At 38.2% G+C, this 26089-nt stretch overlaps 1 protein-coding gene across 3 annotated transcripts in view; it reads right to left on the bottom strand.

The window, feature by feature from the left end:
* RP1 (RP1 axonemal microtubule associated) overlaps window positions 1-26089 on the bottom strand; it is a 188800-nt gene that overhangs the window by 105603 nt on the left and 57108 nt on the right. For all 3 annotated transcript variants that reach the window (XM_068671868.1, XM_068671870.1, XM_068671869.1), the window contains 4 exons: window positions 25732-25790; window positions 25369-25413; window positions 21504-21667; window positions 4705-4930 (listed from right to left, as the gene is read on the bottom strand). In XM_068671868.1, the coding sequence (XP_068527969.1) occupies window positions 4705-4930; window positions 21504-21667; window positions 25369-25413; window positions 25732-25790 (494 nt within the window). The remainder of the gene's footprint in view (window positions 1-4704; window positions 4931-21503; window positions 21668-25368; window positions 25414-25731; window positions 25791-26089) is intronic.

Raw genomic sequence — 26089 nt, 5'->3', positions numbered from 1 at the left:
CTACGGTATATAAGCATAAGATATATGTAGGGAAAGGATCTGGCATGAAGGTTATCTGCTAATGGTAGCTATAAGTACCAGGCAAAAGCTTTTCAGAAGCTGCTCAGGGCAGTGGAGAAGAAAGAAAAAATGAAACATACGGTTTACTAATAAACAATTATAAAGTTTTGGGGTTGATAAAAGTTTCCAATGATGTTTTCCTATTGCTATTTATTTGTGGAGGAGGGAGGACAAGGGGGAAAGATGTTTAGTCTTTGGAATCTGAGTCTCTGGACTCCCTTCATTCACTCTCCTCGTCACAGCCCTGGCTTGTAGCAAAACAGTTACAGCACATCTCTAGAGTGCACTGACACGGTTGGGGAAACATCTCCACTGAACTGTCAGCTGTAACACTGCGCTGCCAAAGTCTCAAACAACAGCAACCAAAACATAGCAGCATTACAGACTTAAATTCTCAAAATACCCAAGTAAAGCAACGAATAGATCTTCGTAGTCAGTCATTTTGCCTTTACTGGACAAGATCAGCTACTTCAAAAGGAAATAAAACAAACAAACAAACAAAACAAAACAAAACAAAACAAAAAACTGTGATGCATGTAATGTAACATAACCGAAGAAAATTTCTGAACTATTGTTCAGATTTCATAGCCCCAGCAATTTCATCCTGAGTAACACAGAGAAGGTAATAATCTTCAGAACATTTCAACTTTGGGGGGAAAAAAATATAAAAGACAAACAAATAAACAAACAACAACAACAAAAAAACTTACTAAGCAATTTTACAATAGGAAAATGAATCCAGACTGTTTATATAAGTAGTCAGTGCCTCTTGAGTGATTAAACAAGGATACAAATTTTGTAGAGATAATGCTTGAGTCATTATTATTTGCTTCAGTCATCTTTTGCATTTTTTCACTCAGTCAGCACATTCTAACCTGTTTCTGTATTTGTGTGCACATTTCCCCAAGTGGAAAAGTCTAAATATTTTGAGCTTGAATTTTTCAGGCCACAGCCTCAAGATTTATCTTCTGTCTCAAAAGAGTACAGGTATTCCTTCAGTTATGTGAACATTCTTACTTGAAGTTTATAGTCAAATAAACAAGAGTAAGAATATTTGAAACTTCTCATATCTTACATCACCTTAGATCAAAATTTCAGCTACCCAAAGTCAATCCATGTTAGGCTGGGTGATACAGGTTGTCTTCACACCCACAAAGGAACACAGATAGTGGTGGGCAAAGTCCATATAACACCCAGTTCTGGCTTCTCCTAGACTTATCACAGAAGCTATCAGCCCGTCTTCATAAGCACAGGGGCACCAGGGTGGGTCAGAATCCAAAATAAGGACCTAGACAAATAGTCCAATGCTCTCCCAAGGCTGTCCCAGGAAAGCCTCAGCCCCAGAAAAACCCATCATGACAAGTGCAGAGCATGCCAGAGCATCTTTCAGACTGCTGGATGTGGGGCACAATGTGGAATGCAAAGGAAGAGCATTTCAGGGTAGCACAGGACTTATTATGCAATGTTTAAGGGAGGAGACAACAGCAGGGAAAAGGATGGATTTAGGTGATTTGGGGAAGAAGAAGTATGCGAAAACAGAGGGATCAGGGAATCAAGAGGGCTGGTGACAACTGTTTGCTAATTAGTATGGTTGTCGGGCTGCATTCTGTACCTGATTGGCACTGTCTGTCTCACCTTCCTGTTATCTTCCTTTCTAACTCTTCAGTACAGCCTCAAGGGCTCATATGGCCATGTACCAGCAAATGGAGACTGGGATCCAGGGGCATCTGCTGGACAGTCTGTACATGAGCCCAGCTGCTGGAAGCACCCATGCTGTACTTATGCATATATATAGAGAGAGAGACTATATACATGTATATAGACATACACATGTATATATACATTCTCAGTAGCAAACTTGGTCAGCCAGAGAGGGGAGCAGGATGAGGCTGCTGGTGTGGTCTGTTAGTACAAGTGCTCTGCATGAATGTGTTGTCTGTGTGGCTGATCACATATGAATGTATATGTGTGGTGTGTACAGGTGTTCTGTGCATGTGTACCTAGTGGGAATACATGTCCAGCCTCTCTGTTGGTTGAACATGAAGCTGTGTTGGTCTCAGCTCTCTTGGCCTGCCAGATCTGGTCAGTCTGGCTTCTGTGTTGTCATGATGCTATAAAGCTAAGTCAAAAGCATTCAAAATAAAGCTTTTAGCTTATTTTCATTGGGTAACACTTAAGTAATTTACCTATTTCAGGATGTGATCAACAATTTCCAACACCCATCACTTGGAAAACAGTTTAACAATTTGTTGTTGATTATGTATAACATAATATAAACTAAATGAACAACAGCAACAAATAAAAAATACATTTAATATAGTAAACCAAAAATAATATCTGGAACTGCTAGAAAAAGTGACATGGACAGTCAGAAAAAATAAGGAAGGTTACCAATGTGAGAAATTTGGATGGAAAAGAAAGAATTTCAGAGAGGAAGTTAATGAAAAGCTGTCAGAATCTAAATAGCTTAGGGAATAAAGAAAATAAATTTAGAAAGAAAAAAAAATAAAGACAAGGAATCAAAAAATCGACTCCACAGTTTTGGGTCCTTGTTGGGTATGTAGTAGAGTTTGGTTGGAGAAAGCAAAAAAAGAAAAAAGGGATAAGAGAAAAACTACCCTTTCTTCCACAGAAGAAGCTGGGTAATAGAGTGTTAAAGAACAGCAATTTTAAAAGTGTGTCTTCTGAGCCTAATTTGTATTTGTTCATTTTGTTAAAGTTTTCATCACATCATTGTCACAGTTAAGTAAGTATATTACCACTAGAAGATACCAGATTGAACTGAAAGTATAGGAGACAAATTACTAAATCATATCATATTATCATTAAGTAATAAGTAGTACATCATTTATTCTGCTGGAGAAAATGACTTGATGTGGTTTATCCAGTACTTGTAAGCAATTAGCTTTTAAATGGGAAATGCAGATGGATAGTGTTTCATTTGCTTGTTCTTGAGAAGCTAAATAGGAAATCCTTGAGAGGCCTTGCTGAGTTTATATTGATATTCAATTTAAATGTGCCTAAAATCAATAAGTAATTTGTAAAACTTACAATTTCAGGAAATTTTCAAATCCTTTCTAATGCATCTTTACTTAAAATCTTGAGACATGTATTTTAATAAAGATAATGCTCATGCAAAAGCAATGAAAGATTCAGTAATAGTATGATTTAAAATTATGAATAAACTTGCTGTTTTAAAAATATTCCTAGCCTTTGTCAGCACTGACCTGATTTTTCAGTGCATGTCACCTTGCTTCATCACCTACAACCACCAAACTGAAGTGCACCTACCAGAATATTAGTACTTTTTTATGGGTATTTCAGAACATATAATGCAAATTTAAGTTCTTCATGTTGAATTGTTTATATAACTTAACTGTCTTCTCCAGTATTTTTCTACTGTAACAGAATATGACGTTTATTTAACTGTAAGAAACAGATGTGCTTCTTACACTGTGGTATATGCACCATGGGGTCTGGTTCATCCTGATCAGTCCCAGTTTTTGAAATCTTATATTAAATTCACTAAATACTCTGTAGAACAATTGAAAAAAAAATAAAAAACAGAGCAGAGGTGAGCTGATGTGTTTCTCAGTATCTTTTGGCTTCTTTAACAGAGGAGATCAGTAGTCCTCTTTGGCCTTGAAACCCACAGAAAACATTCACATATCACCAGTCTTTATAGCTTTTCTAGAGAATTACATTCTCTTAAGATTTTTCCCACTTGATATTTTCTTCTGAAATGGTTTGATCTCACTAAGTGCATGATGAACCATTTTTATCTTGAACTACTGATTCTGTGCAATAGTCACTACTTTATTTTGAATACAGTTGGCCGGAATGATAGCAGCTACGTCTACAAGACCTATCAATGTTGGACAGTATTGTTTAACAGCTGTATCATTGTAATTCTGTTAATGTCAAGAGAATTCTATAAAAAAAAAAAAAAAAATGTGCTACACGATTATACTGGCTCTCTCTTCCTGTATATAAGCTCAGGACTGTTTAAATAATAACTTGATATGATGGTCTATTTTCTGCTTCACTTGAAGAGAACAGAGTGCATCAAAGCTGCGGATAAACTTTGAGGCTGCAAAAGTGCCACCCTGTAGCTAACAATTTCTATGTTAATGGCTGTGACTTGAGTCTCATTTGGAAAACATGCTTGTGATGGTTCAGATCACAGATTTCTGGTGAAGGATATCTTATGCAGCAAAAGAAAGTATGACATTAAACTTGCTATAAGGAACTTGATGTCAGATGACATTGCATACCTTGATATGCGTTGATTTCCTGCCTTACATGTATAGGCTAGTTGTTCTAAAGAGAAGAATTTGCCAGTGATTTAGGGGTAATCTGAGATTCTATGAATTTTAGAGGGGTAAGATACCCTGGCCACAGCTATTATTCTGATTGTAGGGAGGAAGGGAGTGGGGTAAAATGACCAATTCCCACTTGTTTAGAACTAGAAAGTGTCTTGTAATGGAAATGATCATTTCATGATTACACTGACTTTTGGGCAGTCTGCCCTGGAGAAAGAAAGAAAGAAAGGGAAAGAAAGGAAAGGAAGGGAAGAAAGGGAAGTTGTCATATACTCAAAGGATAAGGCTAGTGAGCATATGATCTAAAATACTGAGCACATACATGGCAAAAGATCCTTTGTGGGGTTTCTTATTGCCACTTCTCTCCATGTATCACCTTCACCCTTGTCTTCTGCAAGCCAGCACTCTATGGGTAGACAAATCACTTCTTGAGAAAGAGGGACTAGTCTTTCAAGTCTGACTTCCTCCAGGTACCAACTGGGATCATTTCCAGTGTTATCATGGCCAATGCGGATTTTATATAGCTGCCCAAGATCCCCGAGATTAATCTGTAATTACAAAAATAAATAAATAAATAAATAAATTAAAAAATAATTTAAAATGTTATCTTTTAACAATCCTGCTAGCACTGGGCATGCAAGCTAAGTGTGCAGCTAACATATAACCCAGAGTTCTGTTCTTCAGAAAATGAAGCCTTAATATGAATCCCAGAGCAATCAAGTAAAAGCATATGAAGTAGTTTGCAAGAGTAATTTAATTGACTCAAGTACTGTATTATTTAATGTGACTAAAGGGCTCAAACAATTCAGTTGCTTTTTAGATCTCTTGACAGCATCCAGTTTGTAGTGTGGTAATGTAAACCTCTATTTCTAGACAAATACTTTAACGAACAGAAGTACCTTCAGTCATTGCTGCACGCACTAATATATTTTGCAGTCCATAGAGTTACCATCAGCAGAGCTCCATTAACTATTCCTACCACTTATCAGACTGATGTGGCCCACTTTTCTCTGTCTTCTATTTTTATGTGCATTGGTGTTAGGGTTAACCGTTTATATAAATGCTGATGCCACACTGCAGCAAATTTGAACAATAAAACATGACTATGTCCCATTGAATACTGCAGCCCTGAAATAAGAGCCACTTTGTTTTGGACTGCAGAACTTTTTTGAACAATGCTGATGGCAGGAACCTAAGCACAAAAGCAGGGTTAACCACTTTCATTTTCAGTGATGTGTTTGAAAGCTGATGGTACAAGGAAAGAAATCACGGAGGGGGTAAAAATAGTTGTTTCTTTTACCATTATACCAATTTGTTACTGTTTAGCAATAAAAAATAAATAAATAAAATAGAAAAAAAAATAAACAGACAAGCAGTTAACAAACAGGAACCCCAGCTGTCAAAATGACTAAAATTGATGAACTAGGATTTGGGTCTCCATTGGGACTGTTATGGAAGGTAATACTCATGTCTGACCCAGAACAAGAGTTTTCCCTTCAATGTTTTTTGCAGGGAAATACTGCACACTAATGTTCATCATGGTACAGCTCTGTGGAGCTGGGGAACACAGGCAAAATACATACGCCTTTTACTCTTTTGTTAAAACATATTCCTAGGCAATTTCACAGGCTAGTGTAACTCTGACATTTCTCAGTCATGAGGACCTAAAGATAACCTTGCAGCCTTAGTTGATCACCATTTCCTTGCATCCCTGTGACAAGCCTGGTGCAATGTGGGCTCAGAAGATGATATCATGACACATGCTAATGGTATGAAGTCTGAATAGAGTCATACTTATGGCCAAGTAGCAGGTTTTCCTATATTAAAACAGTATGTTAAAGTAAGAGGTGCTAACTGAACATATAACTATTGTAATAAAATCATGCACATTAAAAACATGCTGCTAATACTCACAGCAAGATTACAACAGCAGATAAAAGCTCTCTGAAACTAATCACAGCTGTAGCCAAGATGTAGGCTAAGTTGCCATAATAACCCTCTCACACAGCCGCAAAGCAGAGACCTTTGTAATGGGCAAGTGACTGCTAAAGTTGCCTTGCAAACAAATATAACGGTATATTAGAACCCTCCCCCTTAACTTCCAACAAAATGGAGTTTAACACTGACCAAAAACAAAGGTGGTATTCCCTCGAGATTGAGGCACTGGCTGCTATTAGTGGTGCAGAAGTTTTAAAGGGCAATTTGGTAAAAACACACAAGCAAACGAAGAAACACTGGAACCTTGCAACCTCATGCCCATGATTAAATTTGCCCTTCTTGAAGGAAGAGTGTCAGAGGCATCTTTGCATACAGTTTTCATTACCAGTACACTGAGTCAGGATCAGGAAACTTTGTTGAAAAGCCTCTTTTGTCTTCTGAATTATTGAATAAGTCATTTGAATAAAGTGAGAGGTTATTGATAAAAAAATCCCCCATATATATAATGGATTTAGCATATCATGTTATATGCTTTTTTGTTTGTTTGTTTGTTTGCTTGTTTTGTTTTGTTTTCCCCAGAAGGAAATCTAAGATGGGAGATAAATTTCCAGGTGAATTTGCAAAGAGTTTTAACATTGTTGATGATTTTTAGCAGACCACTGGTACAATTGGAAAGAAAAGCTCCCCAAAAGAAGCAGAAATACGTTAACTGAACAAGTAAAAAAAAAAGAAGAAATAAATAAAATAAATTTGAAATCAAAGGACTTCCTGTTACTGCATAAGGAACACTGGATAAGTAACCCACCAGACTTGATCAAGTGGAGTTTCCAGAAAAATCCATACAGAACAAAAAGCACTGTCCAGACGGTTACGTTTCTCGAGGAGACACTCGTATTTGCAGTTTGATTAGATTCCCTAACATCCTGTTTAGCATCTCTAAATTTCTGTATTTGTGTCTTCCCTTTGCTTCCTATCCCTCCTTAACATTCAGCAAATAAAAGAGGACACAATATAGCAACGCTAAGGAAGTTATGACCATGTGCTAATTGTGAATTTGTCCAAAGTGTCAAGCCAAATGTATGTGTGCTTTTGACTACTACTAAATTTTCAAATTATGAGATTTTTAGAATGGTAAATTTTGCAGGACCATAAAGCCATTATAGATAATGGCATACTTCTGGGACTGAGAGGTCTCTTAAAAATAATTAAAAATACAGAACACTAACAATCTAAAAATTTGTTTAATAATATTAATGTTCCTGACTAATTGTTTAAGGGCATTCTTGGGCCAAAAAATATCATGTTTATTCTTGTGTGGAAATTAAGGCAAGGATGTCAACAGCAGAGATCAAATCAGTTGCATATGATGTTCTGGAAAACTTAATACAATTACAGTCTTAGGTGCAGCATCTGTTGTAGTTTTGGGGTAGGAACAATTTGTCTTTCTGTCAGAACAGATATCACATTGGTCTCTCAGTGGCATTGACTTACTTAACACATTACATTTTGCCAACTGGAATTCTGTCAAATGAACGCCAGATTTTGCTCTTGCAGTGAAATGCAGAGGAAAATACTCATATAACATGGTTGAGCTAATGATCTTATTTTGCCAACTGTAAGCACTGCATCTTGAGGTTGTTCACAGAATCACAGAATTTCTAGGTTGGAAGAGACCTCAAGATCATCGAGTCCAACCTCTAACCTAACACTAACAGTCCCCACTAAACCATATCCCTAAGCTCTACATCTAAACGTCTTTTGAAGACTTCCAGGGATGGTGACTCCACCACCTCCCTGGGCAGCCTGTTCCAGTGCCTAACAACCCTTTCAGTAAAGAAGTTCTTCCTAACATCTAACCTAAAACTCCCCTGGTGCAACTTTAGCCCATTCCCCCTCGTCCTGTCACCAGGCACGTGGGAGAACAGGCCAACCCCCACCTCACTACAGCCTCCTTTAAGGTATCTGTAGAGAGTGATAAGGTCGCCCCTGAGCCTCCTCTTCTCCAGGCTGAACAAGCCCAGCTCCTTCAGCCGCTCCTCGTAGGACTTCATTTCCATTATTGTTCCTTCATTTTGTTCCTTCATATTGTTTCCATTGTTCCTTCATTTCCATTATTGACTAAATCACAGAATCATAGAATGATTTGGGTTGGAAGGGACCTTAAAGATCACCTAACAACCAACACCTCCAACATCTCCCACCAGACCAGGTTGCCCAAAGCCCATCCAACCTGGCCTTGAATACTTCCAGGGGTGGGGCATCCACAGCTTCTCTGGGCAACCTGTGCCAGTGCCTCACCAACCACACAGTGGAGACTTTTTTCCTAATATCTAATCTAAATCTCTCCTCTTTTAGTTTAAAACCATTCCCGCATGTCCTATCACTGCAATTCCTCACAAAAGTCCCTCTCCTGCTTTCCTGCACCCCTTTCGGTACTGGAAGGCTACTATAAGGTTTCCCTGAAACCTTCTCTTCTCCAGGCTAAACAAACCCAACTCTCCCAGCCAGTCTTCATCTTGAACATCTGCATGTCTTGAACACAAGAGGACATTTATAAATTTAATTTCACACACAGAATATTCTGCAAAAGGTTGTACAGCGAAGTTGACTCTGTTGCCCTAGTAAACAACATACTTGAAAAAAAAACAAAAACAAAAAAAAAATATTCTAGCTTTTCTCTACTATAGTTTCATGGCTGCAAAAGTAACTGAATTTTATATAGCCTTTCTAACAGAAATGCAGTAAATGTCCATGTAGAGACCCATGCAGAAGAGTCCCAGAACTAAAGCACCAATTTAGAATTCAGACAACTATATTTTATTCCTGGATCTGCTTTAGGCTTCCTGAGAAACATTACATTATTCACTTGCTCTCTTTGCTTCACTTTCTTAAATTTACAACAAGGGTAACACTTACACCTCTCTCACAGGGACACTGCAAAGCTCTATTCACAAGTGTTTTGATTCTCAGAAGACACAAGTCCAAAATTCTGTATTTTTTCCAAAACTTCTGCTCATTCTGTGTTGGTTGCTATTTTCCCATAACTCAGTCAAAAATCATCAGTTGTAAATCTCCCAGCTAACTACATAAAGCCCGTATTTTCTCTCATGGATAATGTGATGTCATTTACAGTTACCTAGTCTCTCTTTTATATGGGAATGCAACTTCTGCTGATGCTAGCAGAAGTTGTGCACAGAATAAGGGAAGAATAAGAACAAGTTGCTCAAGTGAATATGTTGTATATCTGCTGAAAAACACAGTCAACATAATAAATGTATTCCACCACTGTAAACAGATGCTGTAGGCACTCAGAACTTCATAAAAGACAAGGAAACAGAGACATGATGTATTTTAGGATAAGTCTACAATGGCTTGAGCAAACTTGCTAGAGTCCTAGGAACAGTATATCTGAGTTAGCACAATAGTCCCTCAGACTGATAGTACTGCTTCTCCAGGCACACTAATGATGGTGGCCACTGAACAGAGGTGTGGCAGCAAAATTGGCAGCTTGATTTTAATCTTTTCTGGTCTATACAAAAATAGAATTGAAAAAATCATCAGATATTCAATCCTCAGACAAAGAACATGGTCAAAGCATTGTGACAGTTCAAAGTTTAGTTTATTCAGCATATTAAAAATTAGTTTCCAAACTTTCTATCTTCCTGTAAAATCTCCGACTTGATACAGTAGAGTTTGGACGTGGATGGAAATTTAAACTTGTAAAGGTGTGGGGTATGAAGCTGCCTTTCAGATTTAGCTTAGGTCAGCCATGCATAGATCATAAAAAGACCCAAAGTACCACAGAGTTAACAACAGCCTGTAAACACAGGTATCCCATTTAGGCAAAAGAACCTAGATATCACAAACATCATATATGCTGACCTTTATAGGGGTTGCCTATTAGAAGGTCTTCTCACAAACGCTAACCTCAGACCCTTCCCGGCATAGTTTTACATACTATCTGAATCACCACTTACAGCTCATTTGTTGATTGACTGTGAAACCCCTTCTGGTGTGTCAACTGAGTGGTGACAATTTTTGTGATGCGCTCTGAAGAGAATGGACATTTTGGCCTCATGCAAACCCTTATGCTTATGTGAAAGAGATTGCCAGCACTTAATAACCATAATATCTTTGTGAGTACAATAATCCCAGTAATTCTAATCTCTTTGTACTATTTTTCTTTTTGTACTAGCATTTTTTTGCCTGCTGATTGATACAACTGTACGCTTTGCTCATTACTGCTACTTATTCTTTTGTAAAAACATAGGACTAAACTCTCTTCTCCACAAAGGCAATGAGAACATTTTCATTAAACTGTGCCTTAGAAAACTTGGCCTTACGTTTTGAAATTGAAGCCTAGCAAAGCTCATATTTTACAATTTTCCCTAAGATAAAATCTATATTTATTAGGAATAAGTTAATCCTAAGGAGAATGCAAGGACTAGATTTTAATTCTGCTTATAAATGAGCTATGCAAATACTCTTTTCAGTCCCTAGCATACAGATACTTTGAATGAAGTCAGTATGACCTATTTTCATGTACTTGAGATGTTTAACTAAGTGAAAAGTAAAGTAAGAGCTTAACAAGAGACTGTTCAGTGGAAAGATACTTCAGTAAATGGATGGAAAAAATACATGTAATGACTTTATTTCTCTCTATATAGTGGAAGGAGCAAAATATTCCAGTTGTGTAGACACTATTCTGCAGTCTCTTTGAAATAAGCACAGGCTAGCATGAAAATCATTTGTATAAGTCAACGCTTCAGGACTGGCTCCACCAAAATCCCAATGTCTAAAACAACTGCTAGAGGCTGTATTTGACAGACAGTTATTTAATTTCATGTAAAGCAATCTCATTAACAGAATTTCAGAGACGTCACGTGCAGCAGATTCCCAAAAGGATGAGAAATCATTGACTTCATTAGTTTAAATTTTTCAGCATCTGTATATAACGGAGAAATCCTTGGATGTAAAAGACATTTTTACTTTGTGAACATGCAGCTGGCACATGTTGCCAAAAATATCATAACGGATGTACCAGCAAAGCACCCATGGTCCACCCACAGAGCTTGCATTTTCCAGATGTCTGAACTCAGCCTATTCAAGAATTGTAGTCAATGAACTTGGTACAATTATGCATTACCTCAAGAATTAGAATATGCCACAGATGTTCACATCTTAACAGTCTAATGAAAAAGGTGGATATAGACATGTAAGAAGTGGGTTTACAAGCCACACAAAGATCAGCATTATTTTTTTCCACTTCATACTTGCTTTGGTTATACAAATAAACTGGGTAAATAAGCACTGCTCATTGCACAGTGAGAATTAAACACTTTTTTTTTTTTTTTTACAGTCCACTCAACCTCTTTTCATTGTGCAGCTAGTTCCATATCATATTCATTCTCTTGACCTTCCAATATAGGCTAATAATGTGCTAGTATTCACTAAAATGTATGCCAATTATCCATTTCCAGGTTAATTAGAGAAAGAAAATGTCACATTACCATTACTTGCTCAACTAGCAGTACCGACAGCTTGGTTTTTCCACCCTGAAGTACAACATGGGAAAATGCATTAAGAATAACATTAAAGACGCGGAGGAACTCTTTTCATTCTCATTGTGGACAGTTATGCCAGCTCCAAGTATTTACAGTATCAGGGTGTCAGGCCTTAAAAATAAACATGAAACTTCTGTATTAGGAGAATGTAGCTACTTCCATAAATGAGATATTTTTGAGTGGTTGGCAGTTTTTGAAGTTAGACCAGGAGTATTTTACTGGATGTGAAACTTTTGACAATAGGTGGGGAATTAAAACACTACCTATCAGAGGATGTGAACTGAAATACAGCCTAGCATTGCCTGTAAGAAAGCTCAACAAAGGTTTGGCCATGTAAGATAAATTGAACTCTACTTAACCTTCTCCACATGCACACACATGATGCTAACAGGATGATGCTGTGATTGGATGAGAACACCTTATGAATGAAGAATTGATGGATCGTAAGAAAGATTATGCTGGTGAGCATATAACAGTGCTTTGAACAGTCTGAAGATTCATGGAGATTCATTTAAGAGAAGGTACATACAGACCAGTCACCTCTATCCAAAACCTTGCAGTAAGACTGGATCTCTGATTTACTTTCCTTTTGACCATTGATTCTGTAATAACCTGGCAGACTATAAACTGACCTCTGCAAAATATGTCTGTCATCTCCTGGTGGATTTACAGCAATATTTATCACTCAGGCATGAAGTCATCAGCCCTGAAAAAAAAATATGACATCCAATAGTGCCTTCTCTCAACAGCGTAGGCTACTGGGAGCACATCAGGCTTTCTGCGTTGCCTTCTTAGGGAGTAAAGGATATTTTTTTATCCTGATGTAAGGAAGGCCAATAACCTTATGTACTGAAAAAGGAAGAGCACAGCTAGCAGGTCAAGGGAAGAGATCCTTTTCCTCTACTCAGCCTTGATGAGACCAATCTGGAGTGCTGCATCCAGTTCTGGACCCCCAGTACAAGAGGCATGGACATACTGAAAGAGTCCAGCGAAAAACCATGAAGATGACAAAGGGACTGAAGCACCTCTGCTTCAGAAAAGGCTGAGAGCTGTGACTCGTCAGCCTGGAGAAGAGAAGAACTTCTCTTGTATGTTCTTCTGTTCTTCTTGTATGTTATCTTTGTGCATAAATACCTGAAGGGGGGAGGTAAAGAAGTCAGAGTCAAGCTTTTTTCTGTGGTACCCCATGACAACATGAGAGGCAATTGGCACTAGTAGAAATATTTATATTGAAATATAAATCCAATTAAACATACGGAAAAAAAAAAAAGGAAAAAAAAAAAAAAAGGATGAGAGTGGTCAAATATTGGAACAGATTGAACAGAGAGGTTCAGAGAGGTTGTAGAGATATCTCCGTATCTCCAGCCTGGGAGATATTAAAAATCTGAGCAGACAATGTCCTGAGAAACCTGGTCTAGCTGGCTCTGCTTCGAGCAGGGAGGAAGGACTTTCTAACCTCAACTATTCTGCAGTTCTGCAGACCTCAGTGCAATGAACTCACCTTATTGACATCATTATATCTGAGCTGAGAACCAGATTCAACCTCCGTGGTACTAAGAAATCCCTACAGTGCACAGTGTAAATCATTTTCACAGAAGACAGACTGTCAAAGAGCTGGCCATGTTAAGTAGAACCATCAAAAACATTATCATCTGTTTCAGTGCAAGGTGCATTGATCTCACTATATTTAGCACAAGCCCTGTACTTTTAAAAGAGTATATTATCTTTATAAAGTCATACCAAGCCCATTAAAAAAAAAAAAAAAAAAAAAAAGATTTTTAAGAGTTAAGAATGAGAGAATATGCCATAACCATTAGTCATACTTCTCACTTCTGAAAAGTGCTCAGATACTGAGATGATGGGAGGCATATGGTTACAAATAAACTAGAAAATGGCTGAAGGGAAGGCAAGACAGGAGTATGGATGTTTGAATTTGAGCCCTTGACACAGGAAAATAGGGGAGATCTTAACAGGGAGACCCTTAGCAAAGGACACTAAAGTCACAAAATCTCAGATACAACTGCCTGAAGCTGACTGGGTAAACTGACAGCATAAAACTGAGAGAGAGGACTCACATGAGATACCAACAGGGTTTTTTCAATATGTTTCCACCTTGGAGCTGCATTGACATAAGGTAGTGGTGGGGAATTATAGATTTATGGCTGAAAGATTGAACCTGAAACTGAGTAACAGTACATAAAGTCTTCTCAAGAAACTACCTAAAAATAAATATATATGCTCATACTATAGGACCCCACACTGCAAAATTACTGAAGAAGCAATACCATGTTCAGTCACCCTCATTTCTTGAAGATGAGTTGAATTGTGTTTTTCTCCAAGGTTGTCTGTGAGCTCCTTACAATCCTTCTATGTTGCTTTCTTGGAACCAGATAAATTTTGCTTTATGCACAGCCTGTAGCTGCTGGAGATAGTTTTACATACTTCTCCCTTTTATCTCAGTAAGGAATGAGGTTCATGTTGTTATCATACAGATTTAGTAGAGAGATGGACAGTTTCAAGTGGAGTTAAAGCTAGCAATATGTCTGTTTTATGCTGCCTTAAGCATATCTGACTAAAGCCTGGGTTGCTCTAAGTTTTATTCAACAGTCTCTGGACCTAAGTGGCCATTATGGCTAACAGGGACAGCTGGAAAATAGCAGGACACAAGCTATGTCTAGCTTTTAGGCATCGGCAGTCCCATGGTTAAGAGAGCGGATAGCTACATTAGTGCTCACAGTCACTTTTACAATCTTCCCACTCAGGAAGAATTCTCACTGAGCTCATTACAAGCTCTTTTATTTTAACAATGGGAGGAAAAGCATGAAAATGGATTTGTTACAACCTATTTTATAACATTTGGTTTTCTCTGCACTGCTTCGCATTTTACTTTAGACATCTCAGTTTTGACTGATGAAACAATGAATATGAATCCAAGGTACAGAAATGAAAGACATGAACTGAAACATGACAGATTCTTATAGTCTGTAAGGCTGATTCTAAAGGAAGTAATGTTAATTATTAATGCACAGATTACTTAAAACAACTAATACTTTTATGTAAAGTGAAGGAAACCAAAATGAAAAACAACAAATAATCTTTAAGTATAAAGCCATCATGTGGTGCAATACAGCATAAGGTGCACCGGATGAACACAATTCTTCACAATGTACATATAACTAGGAGGAAAAAAACTGGTTTTAGCACCTCTAGCAACTTCATCACAGGAATACTGTATTTGTTAAACTTAATGATCAAATGTCTCTCCAAATATTAGTAGGAGCCTTGCTTTTCATCTACTTAATTATTCTTTGACATTTTGCTGTATTAGACTATATAAATTATGTCTGTGTTTAAAGGGTGCTCCATACAAATGAAGAAACCTTAAATAGTGTAACTGGTTATGAGGCCAGCTTCACGAGCTATAGAAACAAACTAATGGAGCACAATTCACACCTGTGATAGATTCCAATGTCCAGTTCTCCTGAAATATCATGCATGTTCCACACTTGCAAACATGGAACAACCATCCTCCTTACAAAGACAGCTACTGACTGTAAAATATCTTCACTATATTGAAGATTTTTAATATTTCTTAGAAAAAACAAACAAAAAAAAAAAAAAAAACAAAAAAAAAAAAAAAAAACAGCTCTCTTAATAGCTTAATATATAAGATAAATTTGAATTGGAGATAAAATTGACAATGTGTTGAGGACAGTAGGACCAATATTGCCCTAAAGAGATTCCAAAACTGACAATGAAGCAAATGTCACAAGGCAAGGCATGGGAGAATCCTTGCTAAGGAGGAGCTAATTCCTGTCAGTCTTAGTAAGGCTAGGATACAGTATTTTGAAAATAGAATTACTGAACCAGCCAGTGCTTTTACTGACTTCATTATTACTAGAAGAGCAGAACTTGTAGGGAATTATTCTGTATAGAAGTAATAAAAATTGAGACATTGTAGCTGGCTTTTAGGGAAGATAATAGGCTTACAGGCTTCTGCTCACTTCTCTTTGGGACACAGAAGGGAATATTTGGCATAACCAAATGTTAAAATAAAACATGTGAAAAGCATTTCTTTATCAAGCAATGTGTACACTCATAAAAGATAATTCACCACGCTTCAAAGAATGACGATGCAGAATACACAGCTCTGGAGAATGTAATTTACAATATAATTAAAGTTTCAGTGTCTTGAGCAACTCAACGTACTGCCAAAATCAGTATTTTCAAAATACTGAGAAATACTCAGAGACTGTTATGACACCAGAGGAAAATGCTGGAAACATATCAGAATTCTGATAGAAGCTGTAACTTACAGTAGATTGATGTCCCTCTGTTGGAGGGGGAATGACTCTCCACAGAAAAATTATTCCCTAAAAATTATGCCTGAATAGTAACAGAATCAGAAAGCCATAGCCTAGAAGTAGATCCTTTGAACACACTGGAACAATTATAGAGCAGAAGGGGAAATCCATCAAATTTAAATTCCTTTTCTTTCCCCTTCCCATATTGTTCTTCCCTGACTTTCCCATCTGGTAGGAAAATATCAAAGCCATGAGAGCAAATATAGGACAGTTTACACACAACTGTCTTGTGAAAACCTAGAACCAAAGACTCCAGCTGAAAATAATAATTCTTCCTGTTACACAACTCTAAATTATCTTCTGTGAATTTCATATGCTGCAGTCAGATCGAAGTCTCTAAGGGCACTGTTACATTCTACCTCCATTATACTGGAGGTGAAACAGTTTTTAAGCTAATTTACAGAAGCGGTAATCAGAGGTAACCAGATTTAATGATGTTATACTGCCTTTATACAGTAATGCAAGCAACATCAAAATCAGGTTCTAGATGAGCAACAAAATCTCAGGAGTATACAGAAGAGTACACTTTGATTTACTCAAGGTTTAATAACTTTCTTTTTCCATGATTTTTTACATTACTGAATATTTATGATTTACTTTTAGGAAACCCAGTTACTATGCAGTTAACTGTACTTTGTATGCAACTACTAATATTGTTTTTATTAAGATTATTCCAGTACAGTTTTGTCTCTTCTTTTTTTTTGTGGGACATTTGTCTGTTGTTTCTTTGCAATTACACCTGTGACCAAAGAGATTTTGAAATGACACAGTATATTGACTGTTTTTGTGGACAGCAATCGTCCTTTTTTTCCTATTATATTACATTGAATTATTGCCGTTCCCACTGCTGCGGGTAGAAAACCCATGAGCTTGTTTCTCTGGGGAGCAAGAACAGAAAGCCTCTTTTTCCCCTCTTCCCATCAGGGAGAGGTGCAGGGAAGCAGCCTGAGCACATTACAGGCAGGAACTCTCCAGGGAGTGCTGCTCTCTGCATGGTTTCTGGGCTGTAGCCTGGCCTTTGGGGACCGTTTTTAGGTGTCCCCTGGCCAGCACGAGAGAGAAAAAGCAGCTTGAGTCTTACAGAGCTCCTTCTCTGGGCCTTTCCAGTGCACAGGCCAACAGGAGGATCAAAGTGGGGCCAGGGTGACCTGCCTTCTTTCCATTAAACTGCTGGTGAAGGAGTCAACCTGCTGCCATTTTGTGGGTGTCTTTCCTGTTTCAGCTCTGTCAGCTGAGTGCCTGAAGAAAAACAGGAATGGCTTTCTTTCCTGTTCTTGCAAGCAGGCACTTCTGCTGAACTGGAGCTGCTGCTGCACTTCCTGCAGAGCAGGTCAGTCCTCATCACTGCACAGGAGAAACCTGAGCCCTCAGCCTCCCTCAATCCCAAAAAACATCTCTCCCTTGCACTCAGTGGCAGAGGGACAGCGCCTATGTGGGAAGTGGCTGTGCTCACTTGTCCAGTGAGTGTCCATGCACTTTTGGCACTGCAAGTAAGGGTGTTCCCTGCAAGAGAAAGCAAAGCCTATGAGCCATGGCAGCTGAATGCTTCTCTGAGGACACACAGCCTCTGCTGCTGCCAGCCCTTGGAGCATCAGCAGGGCAATACAGGGTGGGGACAGGCTGTCCTTGCGTACTTGCTCTCAGCTCAGAAAACACTGAGTTTGAACTGTGCCTCTACATGCTGTCTCCCTGCATGTCCTGCCACACTGTTCAGCACTGCACTGCACACCAGGAAAGATCCAAGAGCACTTGCCAGATGATTTTCACTTGGGGATTTTCATTTTGTTCCCATTTTCAGCAAGAGAAAGCCCCATGAGGAGGCATGGGCTGCCCTGGCCCTTTGCTCAGCAATGCATTTTGACTGCTGCAGAGGTGCCAGGGACATCAGGCTCTGGATGCAGAAGGGTACACTTGGGCCAGCCCCTGGCAGCTCTCTGCAGCATAAGCCCCAGCCCATCCAGGTAAGCAAGCCCAGAAAGGGGCCACCATTACTCAGACTTCTCCTGAGAGGCAGTGTGCCCAGAAGAGGCACTGAGGAGCACAGGGGATGGACGGGTAATTGGGCTGCCTGCCCCTAGCATTCACCTGTACCCATCAAGTACTTGGTTGTACCCATCAAGTACAAGGTTGGCTTGCCACCCCAGCTCCTACCCAGACCTCAGGTCTGGGGCAGTAGCCTGGCCATGGTCACCTCTGTTTGCAAGGCAGCTCCACAGGAGGCAAGCCAGAGCCTGGAGGAACAGAAGGAGACATGCTCCTCAGCTTTTTGTGGTCACATTCTCCTGCACCTGGCCCTCTAGTGGAGGAGATGTGGGCCTCCAAAGCCAGCCAATGCACCTTCTGGCACTCATTGTGAAGGTGGTGACCTGGAGCCATAAGAGCTCCTTGCTGCCCCACAGGAGCCCACTTCAAGGGCTGCATTAGGCCTACTTAGGACCCCAAGCTAAAGCCACAGTGTAGCCAAACGCTGTTTACAGTCAGACTGAGTTCTGCATCTGGTGTCTTCCTGTCCTGTCTGCTTTTCTGTCCCTCATGTTCTGCCCCTAATTTCTGTCATGCCTGTAGAAAACTAGTTTCAGTTTCTTTCACTGTAGCCTCCTCAGGGAGGCACACAGGTTTTGGGGCAACCAGAAAGCACAGAAGAACTAGGACCAGTTAGTAGAGGAATGGGAATTTGCTTAGCATGGAACCCAGCAGCTCCCTGCTCTCAGTGCTGATGGGTTAGTACCTACAGGAGCAGGTTGCTGCCTCCCACCCACCTCTTCATGAGCCAGAGTCTCAGGGATGCTCCTGGTGGTCCGGGAGCATTCAAAGTTTCAGTTGGAGGTTTGGGCATTGCAGGATTTCCTCCAAAACTGGACATGGCCTCTGGAGAAGCCAAGGAAGGAAGAGCAGTTGGAATGAATGAGTAAGTTTAGTCAGCAGCCTGCCTACCACAGAGGGGCTGGTAGAGGCCAGGGGCTTGCCTGAAAATCAATGGACTTCTTTTAAAAGAAGTTGCATTTTCTGCTCCAGACCAGGCATGGACAAGTAGGCTTCCCTTGAGTAGGCTTGTGTGAAATCAGGAGCTGAGAAATAATTCTGTGCCTCCTACCTGAGGTGCAGGAGCATGGAAGCCAGTAGCTTGCTTAGAGCACCTTGAAAGCTATGAAACATAGCTACTGGCCTCCATGTGCCTTAGAAAAGCCTGGGTGACCTATCATGGTAACATCTAATTTATTAATGTTATGTTCGTGTTCCCTCACAGTGGCTGACAAATTGCCAAAAGCCACTCTTGTCCTCCTCAAGCAGTTGCTCTCCTTGTTCCACCACACCAGCCAACTTGCTCCAACTTCTCAACCAGCAGGATGAGCTACAATAGCATTGCCATCTACATTGAGACAAATCTGCTGAGCCCATCTGAGGACAACCTACTCCAGCTGGAAATACTGAAGGAGGCAACTGACAAGATAGGCTAAATTTACAAAGCAGCTCCAGCCTTGAGGGTACATCATAGCTTTGCTGTTCAGAGGTATCTTGCTCAAGAGGTATCTCTTGAGAAAATACTTGTGGAGGTGATTCCTAAAAGCTTTGTGTGCAAAAGCAAGGCTCAGGGTGGTAAAGGCCATTGGATAAATTTTCAGCCACAGGTGTTGAAACCAATGGTTTTATTTGTGCAGGTGAAGTTCCTGGTGGAGTTTCTCACTGACAACAGCAGAGAAATACCTGGGGAAGAGATGGCTTCATTTTTCAGTCCCTTAGCTGAGGATTAGCTAGCACTTATCAAACAACCCCACAGGTATGAGGATAGACCAAGGATCTCTGAGACTTTTTTTTTTTTTTTTTTTTTTGACTCTGAGGCTTTTTATTCTGATGTAAAGCTGAGGCTAAAATGTATAGTCTTCTCCTCACCAGTAATGGAAAAGATGTCTGCTTCAGTTTGTACTGTGAGGGTAATAGCAAAAAGAAGGCAGACACTTGCTTCTCCATAAGCAGTGTTGTCTTGTGTTTTTGTTTTTTTTTTTCCTCTCAGCCAGAAATTCCTATGCTGAGAAATAACTCTCTGCACTGTAGACACAGCAGAAGCAGAGTTAAAGTAGCTGCGTGCCTCTCTCTGGCATTAGATATCTTGTGTGTTCGGTTGCCCCACTCTGCCTCCCCCCCATATCACATTATATATGTTAAAAAAAAAAGAAAAAAAGATAGTTTCTCAAGTGCATTAGGCATGTGCTTCATCAAACTAAATACTTACAAGAAGTTATATCTGGAAAGACAGATTTCAAAAGAAAAGCCTCCCACCTCAGAAAGTAGAATTGCTGCCAAAAGGATATTTACAGAAATATTTCTCAGAGGGGCAGATGAACACTGATTACACTTTCCTGTTTTGATATGAGATAATTTCAACCCAGCATTATTTGGAAACTTTAGCCAAGTCATTAGCAACTTAAATAAAAATAAGGGGAAGGCCACCATTGACTTGCTTCTGCAAGAACTTACATATTTACACTTCAAACTGAAAAACCAAACAAAACAAAAGATCAGAGAAACTTTCTGTCACATCTGTTGCTGATTCTCCATCTGTTTATTATGCATAAATTATTTCAACCTAAATTATATATTACAGTGTTAACAATTGCAACAGGTAGAGTCCTGAGGAACTAGGGGAACTTGTAGGAAGTTGGAAACTCCCTGGGAAATGTCAAGCTTCTGACACATCTTTCAGGGTTACAATCCCTTCTCTTTTCATTGGAGAAGTAGGACATTGCTAGTCTAAATGACCTGAGTTAACTAACCAGGTACGATTTGACTCTAGTCTCTATCCTTGCTCCCTTTCCTTACCTGATCCAAGAAAAGGTTTGCAGGAGTGTGTCTGTCAGTGAAACCTTGAAGAAGCCCATGGAAGAATTTACAGTAGATGCTTCCAAAAATGGGTATGTAATACTAGCCATAGCTTATTATTTCAACACAATGAACAAGCAAAGAAATTTCTTTCAGTCTGCAAATAAACAATGCCTAGTTAAGACCAGCACATCAAGCAAATGCAAGTATGAAGCAGATTCTGAGAGAGGCATGTCTGCTTGATGCAGTTCTGAATACATTTGCTGATTCAAATCTTACTATCATAAAAGTCCACCACTCCCTCAGAAATGTTAAATGATTCTTTTATACACATATTGCTTTGAATCCTTTTTGTTATCATTATTATCCAGTTTTGAGAAAAGCTATTTTGCATATGTTTTGAATTCTCCAGTGTTTATGTAAAAACCATACTGTACCTTAAATGCATCTTCACTGTTAGGATTAAACAGCTGGTGTTTCCCAGATCCCAAAATAATAGGACCAGAAGCTTTCTTTTCTCCATAAGCGTAAAGGGATACTGTTGCTGTTGTGCCAGCTGTTTCGAAATCCCCAGTGACTACAGTAATCTTCCAGTCTCCTTCTGCAAAGTAAAAATAAAATAAAAATGCTTTTATAACCATTACTGATATGTAGCAAGTTACTTAGATGATATAAATAAAAGCATATTTTAACCCAGGAACTGTAACCAATGTGCACTTAAAAAGTAACGATGCTAGGAGTAGCAATAGAAGACTGGCTAAATACTACATCATTCAAACTCCTCTTAGATAAGGTGTGTAACTTTAGTACATTGCAATCCTCATCAATCTTTAATGCTGGAAATATGAATACTGTGCCTGGAAAGATTTCTAGAAATACCCCTGTCACAGAGAAAGCTCATCCTCCAGAATTTGGTTTATGACAAAAAGTATAAACAAGAAATGCAACAAGAAAAAGTATCAAAGCATCCCAACTGCATACAAATTTTCATTTTATATACATCAGCAAGAACTCTGTTTGCTTGGATGGAGGCATGACATTGAGATTGGCATGAAAGACATTATTTTGGAGAAAAATCTAAAACTAGAAGAGGACTTTTTAGAAAATCTTTTTATATTAAAGCTTCCCTGATACTAAAATGTCTTCTGTCTCCAGAAAATGCACACAAGTTATGTAAGTATTTAAAAGTAGCTTAATATAAATCTAATTGAAGAAAAACAACTATACATAACTGGAAAATGCATTTCTACATCTGAAAAGCTGGGATTGGATGCTCTCCACCTCTCTTTTGATTTCAGCTTTTGCTTGTGTGAAACAACTTCCACTTAGTGACTTTAATTCATTCTGTGCAAGGCAAACAACAAATGAAATACCAGCCCACAGTCATCTTATAAATAAATGCCACAGTGTACACTGCAGTTTTATTAATAGAAGGATGTCTGGTAGTGCCTGCATGAATTAAATCTGTTGTCTGACAGAAGTATACATCTTGGGCCAACCCCGTTATCCATTAGCAATTTGTCCCATGAAGACTGAACTGGAGCAAGGAAGTTTCATGTCCTGTTTTCCAAATTCTTGAGGTCTGGTTGAACCCTCATTCTGAAAAGTGACAGAAGATTTTTGGACACACATAAGGAAGTGAATCACCCTATTTTCCACTGAAACTTGTCAGTCTCCAGCTTGTAACAACCTCTTCCCTTCTGTGCCTTAGACAATTTAAAACCATACAGCTTTCTCTATATACCCACTTTCTTGATAAAAGAACTATAGCACCTGACATCAGGTTTAACATCAATTAGAAAGGTGAACAGCTTCTATACACTGAGGGCAGAAGCAAAGATCATAAGGAAGAAGGCTCCTTGCCCCTTCCAAGAGCTCATTTACCAAAAAAGTCAGCCTCTACTGTTTTCCAGCAGTATACTATTAATTTCTTTAAAATATGTCACTTCAGACTATGTGGCTGGAAAATGAGGACAAGTTCATGCTTATGAAGAATGGTATAGACAAAGGATAAAATATGACCACTACTCCTCCAATACAGTGAAAAATTCAAAATTCATTCAGACGTAATCATTAATTTTAAAAGAGGCAAAATGAACTTATTTTATTTTGGACTTGTTCACTGTCTGATTTATCATACCTCAAGTGTTTTTGATAGCCCTTTCTGTTCTATTATGCTCTCTCCAAGTCTTTCTTTTGTTAAGCAAAATAGTTTCAAAACAACAGTTTTCTGTTCAGTCTCTCTTGAGACCATATATTGTAGCTAGCTACAGTGCTGCCTCCAAAGGGTAAGTGTAGTATCAGTAAAACAGTCTGAATGCAATACAACACTCAAGGTTAAAAAAGGAACCAAACATCCCCCCAAAAATATGATAAGAAAAAAAAATTTAGCTTGCACTCCTCTACATTGACTTTGAGGCTTTTAATTTTTCTGGAAACAGGGCTTTGTGTTTGAAGGAAAATGTTAAGTATAGGAGAAGGATACTAAATTTTCTTATCTCCCTGATGCCAGAAATTCTCATGGCATTCCTTCATGGTTCCAAATAAGAACTGGAAATAGTAAATATTGCAAACATGTAATTCTCATTCTCTTTGGCATGAAAAGCTAGGTTTTGTTCTGATGAGGTAGAAGACCAATTGCTTCTTAATTACTGATGAGGATTACACATTGAGGAGAAAATAATATGGAAAAATGTGTAATGAGATGACTTTCATTTAGGATACATACAGGAAGGTTTCAACCTGACACCAAGTATATGCCCAGGGATATCAGAAAATGGTACCCTGCCATGGATGATTTCCTAGATTATATTTTTTATATAGATTAGAAATAGTATAATACACTAGAAAGTTATACTGCCGAGAAAATAATTCTGTTTTGGGAAAAAAAAAAAAAAAAAGAAAAAAAAAGAGACAATGAAACTTTGTTATTTATAAAAACTCATGGGAAAAAAATGTGAACAAAATCTCAGGTCAAAATCTCAGGTCAGCCACTCATTCAGTAATCACAACATTCCCTATAGGTATGGGATACCAAGCTTCAAGTCTTTTTCCCACTGTTCCTTATTTCAGGAAGTGCCCCAGACATGAAGCTATTTGGTGCATATGCTTTTGGCTACCCAACCATGACTGAGGACATTGACAACATCTTATATTTTTATAAAACAGACCTCTTTGACAGTGGATAAGTTTTGCCAATAACAAAGCTGACCAGGCCCTTCTAGACAGCACAAAGATATTTCTCTCACCAACTCGGAGTGCTGTGATCAAAATTGCAAGTCCAAGCCCACCTCCACTGAAGATAAGCCAATAAAATATACCCTTAGTCTACTCCCTCTTGTTGCCTTTTTTTTTTTTGTTAGGTTGATAGCACAAATTGTGTCTGTTGCAGGTTTTAACATACATCCAGACAAGTATAGCTTCAATGACACAAAAGCAGAGATCTGTAAATTCAGGAAGGACTCTGCAGACTGATTTGAATTATGTACAGAAAGGTCTATAGGTGCAGACCTCATGGAATCGAGGCAAGCAGAACAGGTAAGGCACAAAAACTGATGAACAGATTGAAAATACAAACCTTCTGAAAAAGACATACAAAGGAGCAAGGACAAATATAGTTTTCATTCAAAATAAAGATTTAAAGAAGAGAATGGGATTCCAATATAATTTGTAAAAATAACTAGATACAAAATTTATAATTAATGGCTTTCCTTTGAGATGCCATTTGAAACAAATTATTTGTGTCTCCATGGATATAATAAAATATGAATAAACATTTTCAAAATTTCTCCTGACATCTTATAAATTGTTGTTCAACCTACAGCACTTCTCACAGCAGAGAAAAGGTTATGTGTTATTAAGATATGTAATTTAATCTGCTCTGGTTGCAAGGATGGAAAAGTCAACATGAACAAATATGAAATCACAGGTGAAACAGAAAATGTAAAGCTAATGGTGAGTACAAACCTGTAAGTAATCTGGGAGAAAGAATCATGGTGTAAAATATTAACTAAAAAAGCAGAAATTAAGATAGATAACAAGAAAATAATAGGAAAAAAATGTGAATTTTCAAGTAAACAGAAAAAAATAACATAATTGGAAAGAAAAAATATGTAGTAAGAAAGCAGAAATAAAGTGATTTATTATTTAAATTAGAGAGTGAAGTTCAGAGTTTACTAAACTATTAAAATAGTATGCTGTAATTCATGTTTTAAAATAAATATAAATGACAATGAGTGTGTAAAGCAATTAGCGAAGACTATTTCTATTTCAGAACTAAAGACAGAAGACAAGAATATTTACCATTTGTTTCTTGTTGCATTTTCAGATGCTGATTTACTTGAATTTCTGCCAAAATAAAACAAAAATGAAGTTAAAAAAGGATCTATCTTTCAATGTTAAAAAAAAGATTTGAAAGAATAGATGAAAGGCATTTTAGATTCAAGCCTTCATGCCAATACAAGAAAACTTTCCGTCCCTTACTTCTTCACTAACACCTATATTCATCATGCAATATAAATACAAACTGTACTCTTAAAAATATAACAAGGGAAGCCACAAAATGGTTAACCCTGATATTCAACGTCTAAGTTCAGCCTAAATTTCTTCAGAGGAAGAAATTACAACTTATTGATAACACTTCCATAGAGTAATACTAAGACTTACCTTGAGGATACAGATTAATTTCTGAATGAATTACACCTTGGGACATAAATGGAAGCCACCTAAATACAAGAGAAAAAAAAAAGTCAGTAAGAATCAGTTTTTTTCTCCACCATATAGCAATATAAGTGGATTATCCACATTTTATTTTCATACCAAATACAAGGGGACAGCAAGGGTATACAACCTCTAAAAACTTTAGTAGTTGCTTTGATAGATGTTAAAGTAGAAATTTAGGATTTGACACAACAAATAAATTATAGTTGTGCAAATGTAAGAGCTGTGAAAATATAAAAATATACCTCTGGGTAAACATAAAAATATACCTCCCTAAGGGACTCATGTGGCACTAACATATTTA

Source organism: Anas acuta, chromosome 2 (genome assembly GCF_963932015.1).
Source record: "Anas acuta chromosome 2, bAnaAcu1.1, whole genome shotgun sequence".
Taxonomy (NCBI): Eukaryota; Metazoa; Chordata; class Aves; order Anseriformes; family Anatidae; genus Anas; species Anas acuta.
The sequence above is the reverse complement of the archived record's forward strand: the minus strand, read 5'-3'. Positions and strand labels throughout refer to the sequence as shown.